Genomic DNA, 19,834 nt, shown 5'->3' with positions numbered 1-19,834 from the left:
GCTACCGGAGCTGTGTCTTCTCTCTCTCTCTCTCTCTCTCTGTATCGCCTCTTCTCACTCTGCCACTCCCTCTAGTAACACAGCCCCCCTCTCTCACTCTCTCTCTCTCTCTCTCTCTCTCTCTCTCTCTCTCTCTCTCCATCACACTCACTGTCTCTCTCTCTCACCTCTACAATTGTTCACCCCACCCTTGCTAGTCTCCTCCCTTTTGCTCCCTTCCACCTCTCTAACACAGAGAAAACTCACGCACACATACATGCAGGCACGCACACACACACACACACACACAGGTCTATCTCTCTTACTCTCTGGTGACTGAGGCTATTTCAGAGAGCACTCAGAAAGAGGGATGGATCTACACACCGTGCCTCACCAAGCCACGCCAGTCGATCACAGCCAATACCACACACACACACACACACACACACACACACACACACACACACACACACACACACACACACACACACACACACACACACACACACACACACACACACACACACACACACACACACAGGAAACGCATAGACACACACACACACACAAAGGCGCATATAGTAGAGGGGAGTATGGCTGCATGCATCGACGCACGCACACACATGTACGTGCAGGGTTACGTCATTGCATGTGTGAATACGTTGGTGTGCAGAAGAGGGTATCAATACGACATTCGTTTGCGCCCCAAGGTTCCCTTTCACGTCGCTCTGTTCCCCTACACCTCCTCCCTCCTCGTCTGCCTTCTCCTTTTGTTTCCTCTCCTCCGATCTCCACCACTACTATCATCTCCAGTTTAACCCTGGATTCCCCCTTCTCCCATCCTCTCCCATTCCTTTTCTTTCGATCTCCCTTATCCTCCTCCTCCTACAAGAAAATAATGACCAAATTGTATTATTATAGGATTATTATTGTCTCCAGAGAGGAGACGATTATATACACTTCTAAAAATGGTAAAATAATACAAGCGGGTCATTCTTTTCTTGTTTCCTCTCTCTTATATTCCTCCTCTCCCGTCTCCTCTCCTCTCCTCTCCTCTACCTTCCTCTCCTCTCCTCTCCTCTACCTTCCTCTCCTCTCCTCTCCTCTCCTCTACCTTCCTCTCCTCTCCTCTCCCCTCTCCTCTCCTCTCCTCTACCTTCCTCTCTTCTACCTTCCTCTCCTCTCCTCTAGCTTCCTCTCCTCTCCTCTCCTCTCCTCTCCTCCCCTCTCCTCTCCTCTACCTTCCTCTCCTCTCTTCTCCTCTCCTCTCCTCTCCTCTAGCTTCCTCTCCTCTCCTCTACCTCCCTCTCCTCTCATCTCCTCTAACGATGCTTCTCTGTGACGATGCACAGAACAGACAAAGACAGAGACAGGGATACTGGTGTGCACCTATTTGCATCGTTTAAGGTAACGTCATGCTACATATCCTACATTAAAACACAGATCTACATCTCAAAGGAAATACATAACACATTGATTAGTTCAAGAATGTATTGGTGATTCATCTGATGTGAATGGCAGTTGGGTTTAATAATAAATGCATATTTGGGCTCTGCAATTAAGAAATTGTGAAAGGTCGCAATTTGGATAAAATAATAATTAGAAATTTGTTTTTGTATGGCCGTAAATGACTTTGTAAACTGTTACAATTAAGCAATTGCTTCATTATTATAATATTTGCATACAATAGCAACTGATTATTTATTTAATTGAAAATCTGCTCTTCACAATGAACCAAAATCACAAATATCTGGCAAAATAATTATTATTATTTTTGTCATAATGGTGCAGCCCTCGAAGACATCTAAATCCATTTCTGAACTCCTGTGAGTCAGGCTGGGGATTAAAGGCACATTCTATGTGATCTAGTGCCTTTCAAAAGACTGAGAGGAGGAGTCAGCTGGGCTGTGATGGTGGGGCTTAGCAAGCTGAACTCTTTGTCTCCCACTCTCCCATTTCCTCTTCATCGCTCTCTCCCCCCCTTTCTCTCTCTCTGCCTTTTCTCTCTGCATCACCTATTCTACATCAACTCATATTTTCAGTGTCATGGTCCGTAACAGATGCACCCTCCCTCCTCTCTCCTCTCTCCCTTCTCCTCTACAGCAGACACACCTAGGGTGCATCTGTCTGTGTGTGTGTGTGTGTGTGTGTGTGTGTGTGTGTGTGTGTGTGTGTGTGTGTGTGTGTGTGTGTGTGTGTGTGTGTGTGTGTGTGTGTGTGTGTGTGTGTGTGTGTGTGTGTGTGTGTGTGTGTGTGTTGGGAAAGCTAGGGATGACAATGTATGGAGTCACAGGGGGATAGGGAAGGAAGTAGGAGGGGGCTGGGGGGAGATGGAGCGTTGGTGTGGAATCGATAAGGCGGGGAACAGAATTAATGAAGAAGCAGAGCGAGGGAGAGAGAAAACAGCCATGTAATGGGAGGAGAGGGTTATCCGGTTGGCCATCCATCCATTTTCCATGCATCCATCTATATAGTGTTAAACAAAAGGATTTGACCTAGATAAAGAGAGCTTGATCCACGAATGTGAATGTGCATAGGACGAACAAATAAACATCCAAGGTGCAGGCCTAATACTGCAACGCATCAAATGTTAGCTCTGTTCCACACAGCGCTCTATACACCAATCAATACGCACCTCAGGGTCACAAGAAATAACCATAAATTACTATTAAGAGTCTGTCTCTGAGATTTACTAATGAGGGTGTCCCCCTGGGAACCTTACAAGATCCCCTCATGCTGGCCATCTCTGGATCATTTTCACATTCATCCTGAGGTGTATCGGGTAATAAATGTGTGCTCATCTATGACTGTGCACGTTACGGTTTCCAGTAAGCGTCCCAATAACAGGCTCACAGTGATGTCACTGTGGCCTCCCAGGAGAGACCAGCCAATCATTATGTCATTAAGTAATGCAAATGAGTGGGTTTGGAAATTAGGAGAGCTGTGTATTTGTATGTAAATACACACACCCAATCAATGAAAAACACACATACAGCCCTGCAGACATATAGATGGTCGCACACTGAGCTCTGCTCAAAACCCTGATGCACCACACAACACATCAATCAATCAATTGCCACCCATCATATTAAACGCAGAACCAGACCTCAAATCTAGACCTAAAATTAAATCTTCCTCCATGGCTCGTCTGGTGTGCGAATGGCTTATGAAAGCTATCATTGGTGGACCAGAGCAAGTTAGCCCAACACAGTGAGAGTTAGCGGGGAGGAAGAGGTCGATGATAACACAAGGAGATTTAGCTGGGAACATTAGGAGTTGGCCGTTACCCAGTAAGATTTAGCTGTTAAGAGAAGAGTTGGCATTAGCCCCCAACACCATGACATTTAGCTCCTAAACCAAAGCGAGGCAGCCCAACACTATAAAAAACAGCAAGGAAGCCAAGTTAGATTATAACAATGAGATTACACATATAGATTCAGCTGGTAATATGAGGAGAGTAAGCGCTTAACATTGAGAGAGTTAGTTCCATACAAAGAGAGTTAGCTGGAGAGATATGAAGGGTTAGATAGTAGCTCATGGTTGGCTGGTAACACAACGTTAGCATGTGATGAAGAGAGAGGGCTAGCAATGGTTCCCACATAGCAACAGATCCCATCGGGTTTGATATACTTCAGTATCAACCCTGCTAAAACTGATGATAAGAGGCCTCCAAGAAGACCACGTTGTTGTTGCGGATATTTTCAACAAAATAGAGCCAAAAGAAAAGAGGCCATGACCTCTATCTGTACGGTACAGCAGTGGTTTAACGTTACCTAGAGTGATGGACAACAGGATAAAAAAACGTGCAATAACCATAACAACGTACCATAGAGGGATGTATCCACCCCGTATTACACTACCTAATGTTTTGTCCGAATCATTTACTCTGAAAGTAAATTAATATACATCTGACCCCCTGCTACACTGGGCATGGCAGCGTCACATCATGTAGCGTCGCGTCGTGCCTTAAGGAAACGCTCCTCTTATCGATACGAGCTGCTACACTGAGCCAGTCTGTTGCGCAGCCAACACGCAACAAAGTGCTAAAATAGACATGAAGTCTATTTTTACGGGCCTTGACGCGTCCCTCTATGAATAAAGAGGGATAAACTGTAAATGTGAAGAAACTGCGTGTTGTCCAAGATAGTATGAATGTTTGTATATCAATTAATTCAGTAATCTATAGATTAGTAGTGGAAGACGCATATTGCAGGGAGTAAAAAGGCCCTCTAGTCAAATTTGCTTATAAAGACATTTTCTAGCTGTCCCATTCCTGCATACGACAGCATTTTAGTCCGCTGAGGGTGTAGGCGGGGGTGCATCAAGACCCCAGCAGAGGGATCAGGATGCATATAGGCTCCTCTCGCTCCGGAGGCCACGCTACGACGCTACGTTGGGTGGAGCCGGCCATAAGGCAACGCCGTCCTGCTCAGCGTCGCTCCCCGGTCCAAGTCAGCTAACTGGAACTCAGACTCCGACTCAGGCGTGTGGGGTCGGGGTCTGACTGCTTTTGTGTCGGCTGCACTTCATCAAAGGCCTCGAATCACGGATTCCTCTGGTACAACAACCCCACATCAGAGACGTCTCCCAGGCGTTGCCAGGCTTTGCCCTCTGACCTTCTCCTCCTCCTGCTGCAGCCTCCTCTTCCCCTCGGCGGCCGCGCGGCGCCTGGACTCCTTCCTCCGCTGCTCCTCCAGCCTCCTCTCCCGCTCCTCCACGCAGCGGCCCCGCTGCTGCTCGGCACGGCGCTCCTTGTCACGCAGGAGCTCCGACAGCTCTGCGCACGCACGCACACACACACACACACACACACACACATTTATATCTAACCATTGCACGTCGTGCACAGTACACATATCCATGTCTATGCTAACACATCAACAGACACGTGTGTGCAGGGCCGTTGCACCAAATCCTGGGCCCCTATACACGAGGTACTGATGGCCCCCCCCTCGATTGTTGACGGGGGGGGGGGGGGCCATCTGACAAATATGAACCAGTGCAGCATAGCGTAGAGGAACGGGTGTTCAAACTCATAGTCATAATGTACTGGGTTCAATCCCCATGCCCCACACACACTCTATCCGGAGGTATACTTTGAGCAAGAGGCCTAAGAAGCTTAATGAGGAGTCATGAGTAGGGTAGTTTATTATCAATAAACTATTGATTCATTGTAAGTTAAACTGTGTACATTAAATGCATATTAGTATAACTATTGTTCTTTAAAACTCCTGAATGTCTTCTTGTAATGCAATTTGCAAATGGAGTTGTGTTACAAACTGAACTACAAGTGTATGTCACATTATGTACATAGAGATTGATGACGCTGTGGGAGCAGTGATGACGCGTGTGTTGGTGATGCTCCTACCTGCTGGCGGAGTGCTGCCAGGACTGGCCAAGGCTCGGGACGGGGACGGGTTCCTATTGGTCAGGTGGCGCACTTGGGGAGGCGTCAGCACTGCATTTCCGAGAACCAGACAGAATGTCATTGTCGAGGGATGCTACTTTGTGCGCAAGGTAAATATGCAGGTTCTAAATGGAAATTGAGACACCCGTTCATCTCGTCAAGATGAAACCCACAGGCGCTCCCATATTAACATAACTCTCATGTGCGATGCTGTCAAGGTCACTGAGCATCATACATCCTCCACCGTCGACGCTTTATGTAGAATAACTCCGGTACCGCTTGTCATACGTCAGTTTAATGAATTTAGCAAGCTGTCACACACACAATGCCATTATACGTGCATGTGACCATCGCAGCCATTACAGCTCACTGTTCGTCAGGGCTGACACCCTTCGGTGATTCTGTTATACGCGTCAATATCGTCGATGGTACGCAGAGGTGCGTTAAGCCGTCCAACACATGACCCTCTGCCAACAAGGTGCAGCTCTAGCCATGCAGAAATAAACAGATCACTCCACTGTTATTGATCACAGATGCACGTCAACAGCCAGGAGAAAAGAAAAATCCACTGAACCACACCCGACGGAATATTGAAAAAAAGGTTATACAGATGTGCACACATGAATGCATTCATATTAAATGCATCCCTCGACAATTATTTTTTTTGCCATTTTGTGACGTAGGCCCATAGCCTGAGCGGTAAGCCATACACCCCTGACATCTGTCTCACCTGTCCCCTCGTGGTGCGTCTGGGCCACGGTGGTCATCTCGGCGGGTCAGTTTGTTCCTCCACCGGCCTCAGTCACATCCACCCAGGAGCCCGCAACACTGACTCGATGCGGACACACGGCTCGATATAAAGACTGCGGCAAGCAGGAGGAAGGAACGCCAAGAACTGAACAGGGACTTTATGCTAGAGAGCCAGAAAGAGGAATAGAGCGAGATGCGAGAGAGAGAGAGAGAGAGAGAGAGAGAGAGATACAGTGAGGCTCGAGAGAGATGGAGGGAGAAGGAGGGAGGGAGAGGGGGTTGAGAGAATGAGCAGGGAGATAGAGGATGACAACAGAGGAAAACAAAGTCAACAAAACCCATTGAAGCGCGGACGCGTTGTGTAGCGCTGGATTTAGCAGCGCTTCATCCCAAATAAACTCCCGCATCGATTCTAAGATTGGAGGCAGACTCGAGACCGAGCGCACGTGCCGGGAATCATTACGTCATTGGTTGGTTGGGATATCGCCTCTAACCCACACACACACACGAAGTTTTCGATTAGGATTGCTTTACAAACAATTGAATTGCTTTCTAATGGACATACATGATGGGTGATGCAGCCTTTAAGATATTTCTATATAATATATTATATAATCGGTCAACTGGAACCAACAAAACGACCTCGTTATAATACCGCCAATGCTTTTGTTGATGCAGGCACGTCAGGCCAATGACCACTTAATAAACGACTTTTGATCACCGAAATGCGTCTCGACCCTCGTCATTTAAATGCATGGATTATTACTAATGTCGAAAATTAATAACAAATAGGAATTGTGTAATCTTTGTTCTACGTTTGCAAAAACTCGACGTCATTGACATTGAGCTAGTTTACCTCAGTTGTACCCTTTTTTTGTAAATACATCCATGGGGTGGTCCAGTTTCGTCAGGTGTACCTGTTCTTACTAAATACATCCATGGTATCCCACTATGACGGATTTATGGCTCAACATCGCTCCCTAGCGTGCATCAGCTCTATGATAAATTATCAAGGAGACAACCCCAATATGTGGAGTTAAGATCTTTATTGAAAACCGGTTGTAAAATCGGTTCAAACATAGAACAGTTAATTGAGGGGAACAGTGTGCTCCCTATTAATCGAGGCAGCACCAACAGAACTTCAGGAGACAGCTGTGTCTTACCACCATAAGGTGAGCAGAATAAAAACTAAAAAAAAAGATAGACACAAATGAGAGACACAAAATAAGTATTTAGGATTTCAGTAGGGGGGGGGGGGCATTACTTTTGTTGCAACCAAAACAAAGTGTACTTCTGTTCTCCCTGCAAGTCGTTTTTTTATGCAATACAACAGAACAAAAAAAAAAGTAAACAGCAAAAGAAAAAAAGCTTCAACCTCTCCATTCATGGATGACACCCATCAATCCCATGCAGAAATGTACATCATTATAATACATCGCAGTGCTTGCAATAAGACAAGCAATTGAATGGTTTATCTTTTTATTTGCGAATCCAGAGACTCTGTACTTGTTAGGAAATTCCACTTGTGGTGAAATCGATATAAATACATTAAAAAGATAGCGCATCGTAGCTCGTTGGCCAAACGGTGGTGTTCAGTCGTGGACAGTTACAGCAAACCTCGGGAGAGTAGTGATAGTGGCTTGCACGAGTGACGAAGAGACCATATATGGGTATGGTGGGAGTTGAATTTCCGTTTGCCCATTTTGAACAACAAGATTTAATGAATTTACCTCAAATAGTGCCACTCCAGATGTGGAGATCGGCCTCAGGTAACCTTTGACCCCCACAGTTCTAATTATGCAGCAGTTACCCAAGATTTACTTTCTTGTTTCAATGTGAAAGTCTAACCGGAAGAATACAATTAAGTTGTTCGCCAAAAGATAAGTTGTCAATGTCCATAATATATTTTTTTGACTCTTATGTTGAGGCATTTATATTGAGACATAAAATACATTTATTAAAACAGTAAACAAAACTAAATGATGGGAAGAAGATTCCAGAGACATACTGTTTGTTGTTGGACCGGTACATTGAGGACCTTATTAAAAAAAAAAAATAGAAGTCGATGTGCGGTAATGGCTAGGAGAAAACAAAACACAACTGGAGCATCTCCAATGTCATTCCACCTCCCCCCTGGCAGCAGCCCTTTAGATCTGCAGGGGAGACAGAACACGCACACATTAATAACAGACATTACTCCTGTTGGCAACAGGGCTAATATATACCACGGCTGCTATTGCCGCTCTAAGTGGACATCACTTAAATGACCGGTTAAATGCAGCTCAAAGGCTAGCGAGACGAACTCAAGACAATTCTGTCTGAGAAGTGGGAGGCGACCGTTAACAATGAGATAATCGTGGTGCGGGGGAATCCATAACCGAACTACAGCCAGGTTTTTATGATTGTTTTTGCTACAATAAAAATCGTGATGAGAACAGGCAGAAGGATATAAATACGAAATGTATAGGCTGTGAATGAGGGTTCAATTAAAGCACATCCTGCTTCCTTGAATAGCTTTGGGCCTCAATATTTCAAATCGTAGTTAAGCAACAGTGTCGTACGCAAATTATACTAGCGGGAGCGTCAACCAAGTTGAGCCGTTTGTGGCGATACCATCCATGTGTAGCTCTGGCTAACGTGAGGGACACGAGATGCACGTTATCCTTTAACTGCATCTCCTGGAAAGGAAAATGTTACTAGGTCTTCAGCAATTGGTTGTTCAACCAACTCATATTATTACATGGACATCACTAAAGGCTTGGCCGTGGTTATAGCATTTACGGCTCTCATATTAGGGCAGATATTCAGGGTAAAGCATTTGATATCTTATTGGCCTTTCACACATGAACTCCGGATAAACTCAGGAGAATCTGGTCTGTGGATGCTCAGGAGTGCCCTTTAACACATGCAACCGGTAACTGGCGATAAGCCACATCAGACGTGTTAACACATAAACTCTGTATCCTCTAGGCGAGAGATAGCGCCTGGGTAGACCATGTAGGAGGCAGGAAGCGACCCAAAACGATTACAGCGGAAGTCGCAAAGTTTTGCTTGCATCACAGGGGAGGCTTCCAGCTCCATAATGCTGATATCAACTCTTTCCTGCAAAATACAGGCAAGAGTAAAGTAGGATGCTACACTGTGTTCTCCTGGTTTGGCGGCAGTCACATGATAGAAATGCCATAAACACTCGCTTGTTGTGGATTCTCCGGCTCTCCGGACATTACACTAAGGGCCTGGCCGGGTAAACACATACAGCCCTTCTGGTACTATCTGGAGAATGTCCGGCCCACAGGGCATGTGTGAAGGCCTATTAGTGAGCCTACCCAGGGTTTATAAAAAAAAGGTACCAAATAAATAACGCAGAGCAAAAAAAAGAAAGAAAAAAAAAGTGACCAAAAACATTGGTGACCCACCTGATATCAGTAACATACATGTATAAATAAATATACTTGTATAAATACGTATATTAATACATACAAGGAGTTTTTGGGGAGGGGAACTTACATCATCAATGTCTTCATCATCATCACCAATATCGTCAAACTGGATCTCATCATCATCCCCTGGTCCGAATGTGTCTGTCTCGTTGATTTTGGCTGGAGAAAAGCAGGGAGCACACTGTTAGCTAAACAAGTACTTCACGAAATCCAGAGGGAAACCAAGCCATTGCAGATTATTCTGTGAAGAACAACCACCATGGATATGCAGTGCTCCTAAGGACAGCCATACAGGATAAACTCATCGTGCCGATATTTGTGCCAAGAAAGGGATCAAACACCACTATAAAAAGCTGAATCACTGAAATTAACAGAGGTAACATTTGAATGTAACCTATGCCAAAAGTTAGTCTACTAGTAAATATCATCGATTCACTCAAGTCAGCACATGGACTCTACTCCTCCTAATCCACTTTTACTGCAGGGCTTCGTGTGTGCAGGGTAGAGCTAGTCCCACAAATCATATTAATTTTATGACCCAATATCTGATGACAGAGGAGCTACCATCTGGGTGAATTGGAATTTTCACTTCATATTTGTTTTGACCAATAATTGCATGAGGCAGGGATCTGTAAGCACGCAATTGGCTACAAAAACAGACTATGCGACAGCTTCATATTAACATGTAGACTGGCCACTATTCAAATACGCTTAAATAAACACTCATTAATAGCCCCATCTGATGTTCATCCACTAGCAGAAATCAGTTTCTCTTCATTGGCATCGCTCGGTAACTAACAGGAAACCAGCCGTAGCTCCGCCCATTGGCAGTTTATGGCTTCCGGCCGAGCGTCTGCGGCTCTACGCCATCTACCCCGAGAAGTTCTTCTAGATCTGTTCAGGGCAGTGCTACGTGAGGCTGGCGCTCCAGCCAGGTGTGAGTGGTGTCGGCCACTCACCATGCTCGGGTAGCTCTCCGTAGGCCTTCAAACTGCGGGCCTCGTCTGCGTTGTACTTCAGGATGACGTCGGCCTTGTTGTCCTGAGGGAGGAAGAGAACAGCAGTCGCTCAGCATCACGTACAGTCAGGAGGCTACTTTACAACACAACACCGGTTTCACACTGAACGATAGTGAAGGACACGCCACACATTTGCTGAATTCCTCCAATTTATTATTTTACAACATCGGTTGTCAGCAGGACTCGGACTGGGTAGCATCTGTGTTTATTTGGTCGTCATAAATTCCCAGAACTGGACCGTTAATGGTAAAATGGGCACTGATAATTGTAATGAAACTTGCGAAGCCAGTGCCTTGGAATGATTAATAGCTAGCTCAGAATTGTGCATATTACCATTCAAGGAAAGCAGCCATTTTAGAGTAGTTGTTTGCTAAAGGATGCAACCCCTGCTTCGAAATTAAAACTATTTTGCAATTTGGGTTGATATGACCATGACCAATTCAAGTGTAACGAATCAAATGTTTCGTTAACAGCCATATCAAAAATGTATTTATGTTATTTTTTTTAACTATTCATACTGTAATTGGTACATACCTGGTAATCTCTCAATCCCACCAGAATGATATCTGATGTGTTTATCCACACCTAGAAGAGATTGCCAGAAGGGGATGGGAGAGAAACAAACATATTTATACAACAGGTTCAACCTGACACTGAAAAATAAAATAAAAATATATACGCCATATGCAATATATATTAAGACACATATAGGCATATATATAACAGATAAACATGTATAAAGAGAGGGTGAACCCCGTGCCCCCCTCACAGAGCCATTGAGTCCACGGCTAACTGATGACAAAGTGTTGAGCTGGCACTGCGCCCAGGGCTGTGTCCTAGGAGAGAGGTGCAACTGGACAGGAATTCATACCTTTTTCCGGAGTTTTCCTCTGATATGACAAAGCCGCTTGACTCCATCAAAGCACATGGCTTCCAGACGACCGTTCCCAAGCATTTTTATCACCTGAGCATATTCTGGACAACACAGAGAGAAAATACAGAAGAATTAGGTTGGTGAACTAAAATGGGCCTTACAATGAGACCCATCAGCGGACTATTAAGAGTGAGGCAAGTTCTAGTTCCGAACTAAAGTGGGCCTTACAATGAGTCCATAAGAGGAATATTAAGGGGGCTGGAGGGAGGGTCTTGTTCATTCTGAACGCACACACTTTTAATACAAATGGTTCCAACTAGATTGTACTTGATCATAGAACAAGTCAGGGGACCTTCACATCTTAAGACATAAATAAAAGAATATTTAAGACATTTCGCAATAGTATTATTCAAAGTTGAAACAATTCTTTGACAATTTCCCATGTTGGTTAACTGACAGTTTCTGTGAATGAATGACATCTCATGGGGATGAAACTTACCCTGGCCATCCTCTTTAAACACCAGCTCCCTCTTCTCGGACTCATTCTCGTTCTTACCACGTCGCCTGTTCTTTCCTCCCTTTCCTGTCAAAGTGGGAAAAGAGGGGTATTAGAGTGGACTTAACAAATGAAATATATATTGACTCATTAATCCATCAGTTCATGTACACAACCAACGTCCATTCCTAATCAAGATTGTAGATTTGGAACATGAAAAAAACTCAGAGTGCATCAGCAGCAACGTATAACTCTGGCCCGATTGTCCCGGAGGTCAATGTAAATGACCATAGATGGACTTAATTAAATGTACATTGAACAGCCGGGGGTGGGGTTTCACAATGTAGCCAAGAGGCTAGTCACGGCTAGCTCTTCAAGCTAGTTTGAGCCTCACAATGGTTGATCTGAATGATGGTGTGTGTGTGTGTGTGTGTGTGTGTTGGGGGGGCTAACATCCACTTTCTCATGATACACCCGTAAAGACAAGCCTCACCGTGTCCGTCGGGGACCACAACTCAAGACACTCGACGATTTGAACGAAAGTCGATACAAAAAGCTGTCTTCTAAAGAGCCGATCGCTCTCCGACACAGGGGTTAGCTATAGCATTAGCAGGCTGGTGTCACGTTTTCACTGCGTGTGTCTGACACGGCGGACCGAAAACAGCGGCAAAGACCTCCGCACCGCCACGCAGACTCCTAACTTAACACCACTTCACATGTCTTTACCTTTATTCTTGGGCATATTCCTGACCGGTCGTGTTGAAGAGACGCAGTCGACAAGGATAAGTCAGCGTTGTTCTGTACTGTTTACTGGAATGAGCTAAGTAGAGCTACTTTGAACTAGGAATGGTAGTCACTGCTAGCGCCGCCGGTTCACGCATGCGTCGGTCGCACCATTCAAATACGAGGTGCTTTATTAAAACGTTAGTTTTTAGACAAAACATGGACGCTAAATCCTTTGGGTGGTGGGAGGGAATAAACGACGTTTCTGTGATGGTATGACTTGTGAATTACGTTAACCGCGTAGGGTCGTTTTTTTCTAGTGAAAAGCTGTTATAGTGGTGAATACTATAGTATATGAGTTGATATAGTAGTGTATTCTTATTTGGTGAATATAGTGTATTCTTGACAGGACACGTCTCATTCATCCATCGCACCAGAGGGCGGTCTGCTGCAGGAGTCCGACTCTATTCAATAATATACACACAATAATTATTTTCCAGAATAACCTTTTCCTTTAAGTGCAAGCCTAGACAAAATGGTCCACTATTTACTGTTTCAATTATTTCTAAGATATATTCAAATGCACGTTTTGCTCTTTGGTTTTTACAATACTATATTCCATATACGTGAGATTAGAGAAGCGTATAGTGCGAATTAAAGCACTTTTGGTGAGCTAGGTTTATGTAGGGGTTGTTTCTAGTTAGCAGCAACGATGGCTGACTGCAGCACTAGGGTGCTGACTTCTGATTGGGTACAGAACGCTTACTCAAGTGAAGATCTTCTGAGTGTGGTAAGAAAAAAAAAGTGTTATGATGTGTTCATTAATGCATCATATTTATTCTGAAGTAACTACAGATGGACACTTTATCAGTACCATCTGTACTGCAGTGTATACACACACACACACACACACACACAAAGACACACATACCATGTTTCTTAGTAATCATATGTATACATCAATAAAATGATATGATTGCTAACAACACGTGGTTTACTTCTTCATTAAGGATGCTTCTGAGTGTCTACTTGGAGTATGTGGGGTAGCAGACGAAGAGGAATCCTCTTCAGCGAGTGTGGAGAATGGAACCTGGGACCCCTTTGGAATGGACCAAGTTACGATGATCAGAATAGAGGGCACGCATCCAGAGTGGTGCCAGGAGGTGAGAGGCGATGGCGTCGACCACGACACCGACAGGCTGGAGGCATCGTACGCCCTGCCCTCGGAGGACCAGGGCACACACTTTATGGGTGAGGGGATGACAGTGGGAGACTCCATGGAGGAGCTGGAGGAGCCCCTCGTAGGGTATGCTGACCTGGCGACGGAGGGGGACAGTTATGAGTTCCAGTGTCCAACCGCAGAGGAGTCCAAGCCTCCCACAGGCAGGGAACACCTGCGTCGGCCCTTGGCTAAAAAGAACGGAAAGTACGGCGCGCCGTTGCGGCAGAGGCGGCCGGACGCCGACAGCACGGCCTGTGAAGACCTCCAAAGCTCACAGAGCCCGACCAGCGGCGGAGGGATCGCCAGCGAGGCGCACAGGACGGACCCGAGGACCAAGGCGGTGGTGTGCGGCCTTTGTCCGCCGCCGGGCAAGGTGTTTAAGAACATGGCGGGCTTCTCCGTGCACCTGAAACAGCTGCACCACAACGGCTTGGGGAAGAGCTTCTTCTGCGGCATGTGCCAGAAGCACTGCCGTAACCAGCTGGTCCTGGACGACCACGTACGGCGGCACGCCAGCAAGGCGGCCGTCTTCCAGTGCCCCCTGTGCTCCTTCAAGGCCCCCGGCAAGATCAGGAAGAGAGGGGTCAAGGGTCGCTTCGGGATCAGGGTCCACTTTGAGAAGGAGCACCCGGGGATTGTTCCCGAGTGCAAGATCTGCGAGAAGGACTTCCGGAACTTGGACTCGTACCTGAAGGACCAGGTCAGGCACATCGGGGTCACTCCGTTCTACTGCCCCGAGTGCCAGATCTACGAGATGACAGAGAGGGGCCTGCTGGTGCATATGAGGAACCACAACAAGGAGAAGGGGCGTGGGCAGGGGGAGAGGGAGGAGGTGGGAGAGGAATCCCCCACAGGGGGCTTAGACTGTTACTGACATTACAATGTGATGTTAGTGAGTCCCTCAGACCCAGGACAGACGCCAGGAGATATGCTCTGACATCATCTGTCCCAATAGTAGGGCTGAACGATTAATCGAATCGAGGAACTTAATAAATTATAAAAATCACACATTAAATCGCAATCGCAATATTGGTACAAATAATTGCAATTCGATTATTTCCCCAAATCGTTCAGCCCCACCCAATAGCCTTACAAAAGTGACTTTTCACTTTGGAGTTTGCACTATTATTTATTTACTGTCTTACATACCTACCTACACACTTACTATGTATGTACTTAGTACATACGTAAAAACATACGTCCTAATGCAACTGGTTCGGGCAAATAATGGTCCATCAGTCAGCTGAAGCCATATCTTAAGGACATACATTTTGCACCTTTTATTTTATTTCATTTCATCCTTTGTGTTGGCCCCTCAAATAAGCTTTGTTCCTAATTGCTTTAGGTCTTTGGTTTTGTGGCGTCAATGATGCAGTCTGAGTGTTTTCAATGGAGATGTCCATTACTGTTTGACCAGCTCAAGTTTATTGACCAGTTGATGTTTTTTCCACTCAGTTCTGTTGAGTGGTTTGGTTTTGTAATTGTAACTTATGGCGGTTGCCTGGTCGGTTTTCTATGCCGGTTCATGTTTTTGATATGGGTTTGTACCTTCCATTTATTTTTCTTTAAGATAGCACTTTGACTTTAGCACATCACACTACAACGTTTTGTAATGTAGTATTGACAATTTGGCCCTAAAACTAAAATGATATTATTGTTCAGCCCTAATATGACTGGACCAAGAAAGGGTGTACCGGATGCAAGAGTTCATCGTTCAATTTCCAAGCTTAAAGCTAATGGGAATTGAACTTCTAAGTCGGGCAGGTGGAGACGATGTAGGGATTTAATGTTGCCTTTTTCCCCTTAAGCTTCATTGTACACAGCCCCTCAAACTTAAAATAATGTTTTTTTGTCCTTTGTCATTTTGCACCTTTGAAGCCTTAATAAAGGTTTTTTCATATTTAACTACATATAAATAGTTCTGAATGATGAGAAGAAATGACTTGACCAATTATACATTTATCAACTTCCTTCAGTGGTTATCCGAAATTAGATTTTCTGCCCATTATTAGCATTCCACATCCTTCTCCCACAATAATCACTTGATAAAATCGGTTAATGCATTATTATAACATTAATAACAGAACACCATTCAGTGTTGGCGCAGTGGAGGCTTGCTTGGGTCTTTCTCTTTTCTGGCCAGGTGGGAAATCCTGGTTCCTGCTCAGGTCATTCGGTGACGGCCAGAACAATGGTAATATAAAAGCACTTGAAAACAAACTATATTTATTGATTTGTTCCTTGGAACCCAGGTTTAATGAAAAGGAAAAACAACTCCAAAACAACATTTGAAGTGAAAATTCAGAAGCACTCCTTGTAAGTGTGGGCCCTTTCAAGGCACAAGATATTTGAAATTGAATAAGCTGGTCAATAAAACAACATTTCCTATTTTTTGTCAAAGACCTTTTTTTATTTTCAATACAAAGTCTGACTCTCACTGCAGATATAAAAATGGAGAGTTCGACTAGCAGCAGGGCTAAATAAAATACACAAAGTGGTGTGTGAACCTCTGGAGGTCAAATGAGCGATGTAGGGGAACACAAGTTAGCCCCAAAGGGAGAAAAAGAAATTCCTCTATTCATAGTCAACGAGAAAGAAAAAAATCATTCAACAATCATTACTTACACTCCTTCCCCAAATATGTACACTAAATGATGATTGAGGTGAAGATGCTATGCACATTATATACCCTATTATTTATATATATTTATAAAATAAATTTGCAAAGAAATTTTATTTTTTTTGTTTTTCTCCCATGTTATACAGATACATCCCTTTATGTTACCAAACATTCAAATGACTTACAGAGAGTGAGCGAGGCTTGAGATTACCACAGCATTAGGTTTGATGCATTTTATCTAACCAATAAGCTTAGCTATTAAGCAGGAGGGAGTTCTTGAAGTCCAAGACATAGTTGGGTCTTCGCTAACCGGATCTAGGTTGGCATGAGCCATGGATTGATTGTCTGCTCAGAATACAATGGCTGCTATGTCTCAGACTGTGGGAGCTTTGCCCAGTAGCATAGGCACAGACAGGTCCAGGACTGGGTTACAGTAATGGTAGATTAAACGTGGTAAGGCTGGCATAATTCTGTGATTTCGTTATTGCTACAAATCACCTGTGGAAACGACCCCAGAACTGCAATGTTTTGATGCTGCGTACAAGGACTGTGTTTACGGTAAGTGCCATAGACTTCCACTGTGGTCTACAAACACATTGAAACATATAACATAGCCTCACTGTCAACATAGGTCACAGCTGTTTGGAGTGCCCTTGAGCAAGATCCTGAATCCCACAGTCGTTTTAAGGGAGGTCCCTTTGTCCTATGGTCTACTGACCAGTGTAGGGATGTGCGTGAAATGTGGATTTTTCCCTCAGGGTTTACCTACAACATTCAAGTCATTCTAATTAGTTAGTGGGTCAACTATAAGTGGACTCCTGTCTCCTGCTAATCAAGTCGATAAGCTTTATAGCTATTTGATGATGATGATGATGATGATGATACCTTAAGGACCCATCACTGCTACACATTCAGCTGTTTGACAGACAGGAGTTTGGAAGGTTACAACTTAGCGGGAGATTGCAACGAGAGGAATTTCAACATCATTCCTAATACCAACAGGAACACCATACAACGTGCAACAGCATGTGCCTTAAAACAAATTCATAATCCTAGAGAGAGCGCCACACAGTGTACTCCTGCAGTCACACACACACACACACACACACACACACACACACACACACACACACACACACACACACACACACACACACACACACACACACACACACACAGAGACCGGTCCCACACGCGGGATTGTTCCGAGGCAGGAGTAAAGCAACAGTGATGGAATGGAAACACTCGTACAGCCTGGGTTTCAAGCATTTTGTGGTTGCTATTTAATACAGTAGAACTTACACTAACGTTGCCTGTCATTTCCTTTGGAAGGGTTGGCTTCCCTGGTGAGACGCCGCTCTGCCTGCTCGCCGCCCGGCTGTTCCTATGCCTACACCGGCCCCCCACCAGGTGTGCTTGTGTCTAAAGCAGCTCCAGCTGAGCATCGAGAGAGAAACAATAGATAGCATTGTCTTTTCATTTCATAGAAACCTGAGTTGCCTAACGCATATTTACACTTCAGTCCCCCCCCCCGCCCCTCCTCCTCCCTAACTCCGACCCTGTCACACACACACACACACACATATGGACACCGTTGGCTCTGGCCTTGGGCATCGAGGAGGGAGAAGGTTCGGATCCCCTCCTGCCTTGTGTTCTACACCCCTGTCCCTCGTCCTCTCTTGAGTCGGCCATTTTCAGCCGGAGGTGGAAATGGTTCCCCCGTGTATACGCTCCACAGCCCTGTGGCCCTTCAGAGGCCAGTTTGGGGCCGAGGGTGACGTCGATGATTGGAGGCTTTGATAGGCTAGAAGAGTTGACCAGATTCTTTACATGGGGTAGAACAGGCATGGCCTCCATGTTCTATATATCGGTTGGGCCAATTTCATGCATCTTTTTGGCTCATTTATCAATTTGACGCCTAACCTTCCCTCACAGGGTTGGATAGACCAACCTTCTGATTTGCAACTAGCTTAACAGCAGAAAGGCCTAGAGCTTGGGAGTAACGATGCAAGGAGGGTGAGCGATATTTTTGTTATGCCGAATTGCCAAGTGTAAGTTGCACTTTCCAAGTTTCCACGGTGCAAATGAACGCAGCGAATAGCGAGGCCTATTCAATCAGCCAATGAGGGTTCAGGGGCTGACTTCAATACGCTTGCTCTGACTCTATATGCTGACAGGGTCATCACCAGAGGCTGCTTGAGGCTTTTAAATGCATGATATAACTCCTCAGTACAATACATAGGTATAATAACATTGATTGTAGGTCTTTGAAATGCATACATGAGATTAATGATACGCTATTGTTTAATGTTCCTCAATATTTGGGAATAAATACAGCACGTTTGATGTTGTCTTGGTTTGTCCTGACCTTAAGAGTCTCTGGTTTCAAGAAGGCAAGGCTTGATTGTCCGAAACAGGGACTGAGAAGACACCACGCTAGTTAAGAGACGGAAAGGATTAAATTTTCCCTTTCAGCTTTTAGCTGCTAATAGCTCCTTTCAGTCAGCTAATAACTGTCTCTTTACAGCTAGCTGCTAACTAGCTCCTTTCAGCTAGCTGCTAATAGCTCCTTCCAGTAAGCTACAAACGAGCTCCTCTCAGCTAGCCGCTAACTTGTAGCTCCTTTCAGCCATTTGCTAATGCGCTCATGTCGGTAGCTATTTGATCGCTCACCTCTCCGGCCCAGCTGTCTGTTCTGGAACGCAGAGGGCTAGCATGGATTCTAACAAGGCTACAGTAAGACAAAATATTTTTTTCGGAATGGTCCACGGCGGTCCGGGCCCCGGGAGAGAGAGAGAGAGAGAGAGAGAGAGGGGGAGAGAGAGGAGGGAGACAGAGAGGCTGTTTTGATTCGTTATCTTTTTGGCGTCAAAGGTTGCTAGGTCCATCAGTAGTCTGTCCCTGAGACCAGCGGGGTCCGACGGGAGCTCAGATCGAGGTCAGAGTGGGGGTGCTCAGGGAATGGAGGCGGCGGCGGGGGGGGGGGGGGGGGGGGGGGGGTGATGAGGTCACAGAGCGGTCGAGGTGAGCTTCTTCAGGCCCCTCCGCTGGGCCAGGGTGGAGCAGCCCACTGGCTCCAGGACCGTGGACACGTTCCTGTTGAGGGCCGAGTAGGTGGCGGCCATGGCGCCCTGGAGTCAACACACAGAAACACCTTCAGCCCAGGGTATCAGCTGTGTCCCATTATGTAGTTAGGATTATGGTGTGTGTGTGTGTGTGTGTGTGTGTGTGTGTGTGTGTGTGTGTGTGTGTGTGTGTGTGTGTGTGTGTGTGTGTGTGTGTACGTGTGTGTGTGCGCGTACGT

General features: G+C 45.4%; 4 protein-coding genes across 8 annotated transcripts in view; 1 reads left to right on the top strand and 3 right to left on the bottom strand.

Annotated features, from left to right (window-relative positions):
* Nucleotides 1–6,374, bottom strand: part of map7d2b (MAP7 domain containing 2b) — a 23,845-nt gene extending 17,471 nt beyond the window's left edge. Inside the window, exons 1-3 of one of the 2 annotated variants that reach the window (XM_030349665.1) lie at nt 6,117–6,374; nt 5,348–5,437; nt 4,596–4,756 (exon numbers count right to left, since the gene is read on the bottom strand). In XM_030349665.1, the coding sequence (XP_030205525.1) occupies nt 4,596–4,756; nt 5,348–5,437; nt 6,117–6,153 (288 nt within the window). In that variant the 5' untranslated portion in view covers nt 6,154–6,374. The remainder of the gene's footprint in view (nt 1–4,595; nt 4,757–5,347; nt 5,438–6,116) is intronic. The other variant, XM_030349666.1, reaches the window with a different exon arrangement.
* Nucleotides 6,375–7,167: 793 nt separating this feature from the next.
* On the bottom strand, nt 7,168–12,870 carry eif1axb (eukaryotic translation initiation factor 1A X-linked b). Its single transcript, XM_030349668.1, has 7 exons — nt 12,692–12,870; nt 11,969–12,052; nt 11,467–11,570; nt 11,130–11,180; nt 10,536–10,617; nt 9,644–9,735; nt 7,168–8,289 (listed from the first exon to the last, which is right to left on the bottom strand). Exons 1-7 carry the CDS (start codon nt 12,705–12,707, stop codon nt 8,284–8,286), a joined length of 435 nt encoding a protein of 144 aa, XP_030205528.1. The 5' UTR covers nt 12,708–12,870; the 3' UTR covers nt 7,168–8,283.
* On the top strand, nt 12,864–17,630 carry LOC115537620 (zinc finger protein 572). Its single transcript, XM_030349667.1, has 2 exons — nt 12,864–13,478; nt 13,699–17,630. Exons 1-2 carry the CDS (start codon nt 13,401–13,403, stop codon nt 14,782–14,784), a joined length of 1,164 nt encoding a protein of 387 aa, XP_030205527.1. The 5' UTR covers nt 12,864–13,400; the 3' UTR covers nt 14,785–17,630.
* The window catches only part of rps6ka3b (ribosomal protein S6 kinase, polypeptide 3b), a 32,273-nt gene continuing 28,734 nt past the window's right edge, over nt 16,296–19,834 (bottom strand). For all 4 annotated transcript variants that reach the window (XM_030349664.1, XM_030349661.1, XM_030349662.1 and 1 more), the window contains one exon: nt 16,296–19,661. In XM_030349664.1, the coding sequence (XP_030205524.1) occupies nt 19,539–19,661 (123 nt within the window). In that variant the 3' untranslated portion in view covers nt 16,296–19,538. The remainder of the gene's footprint in view (nt 19,662–19,834) is intronic.

The sequence above is a fragment of the Gadus morhua genome, chromosome 23 (assembly GCF_902167405.1).
Source record: "Gadus morhua chromosome 23, gadMor3.0, whole genome shotgun sequence".
Taxonomy (NCBI): Eukaryota; Metazoa; Chordata; class Actinopteri; order Gadiformes; family Gadidae; genus Gadus; species Gadus morhua.
Note: the sequence above shows the minus strand (reverse complement) of the source record. Positions and strands in the feature narration are given on the sequence as shown.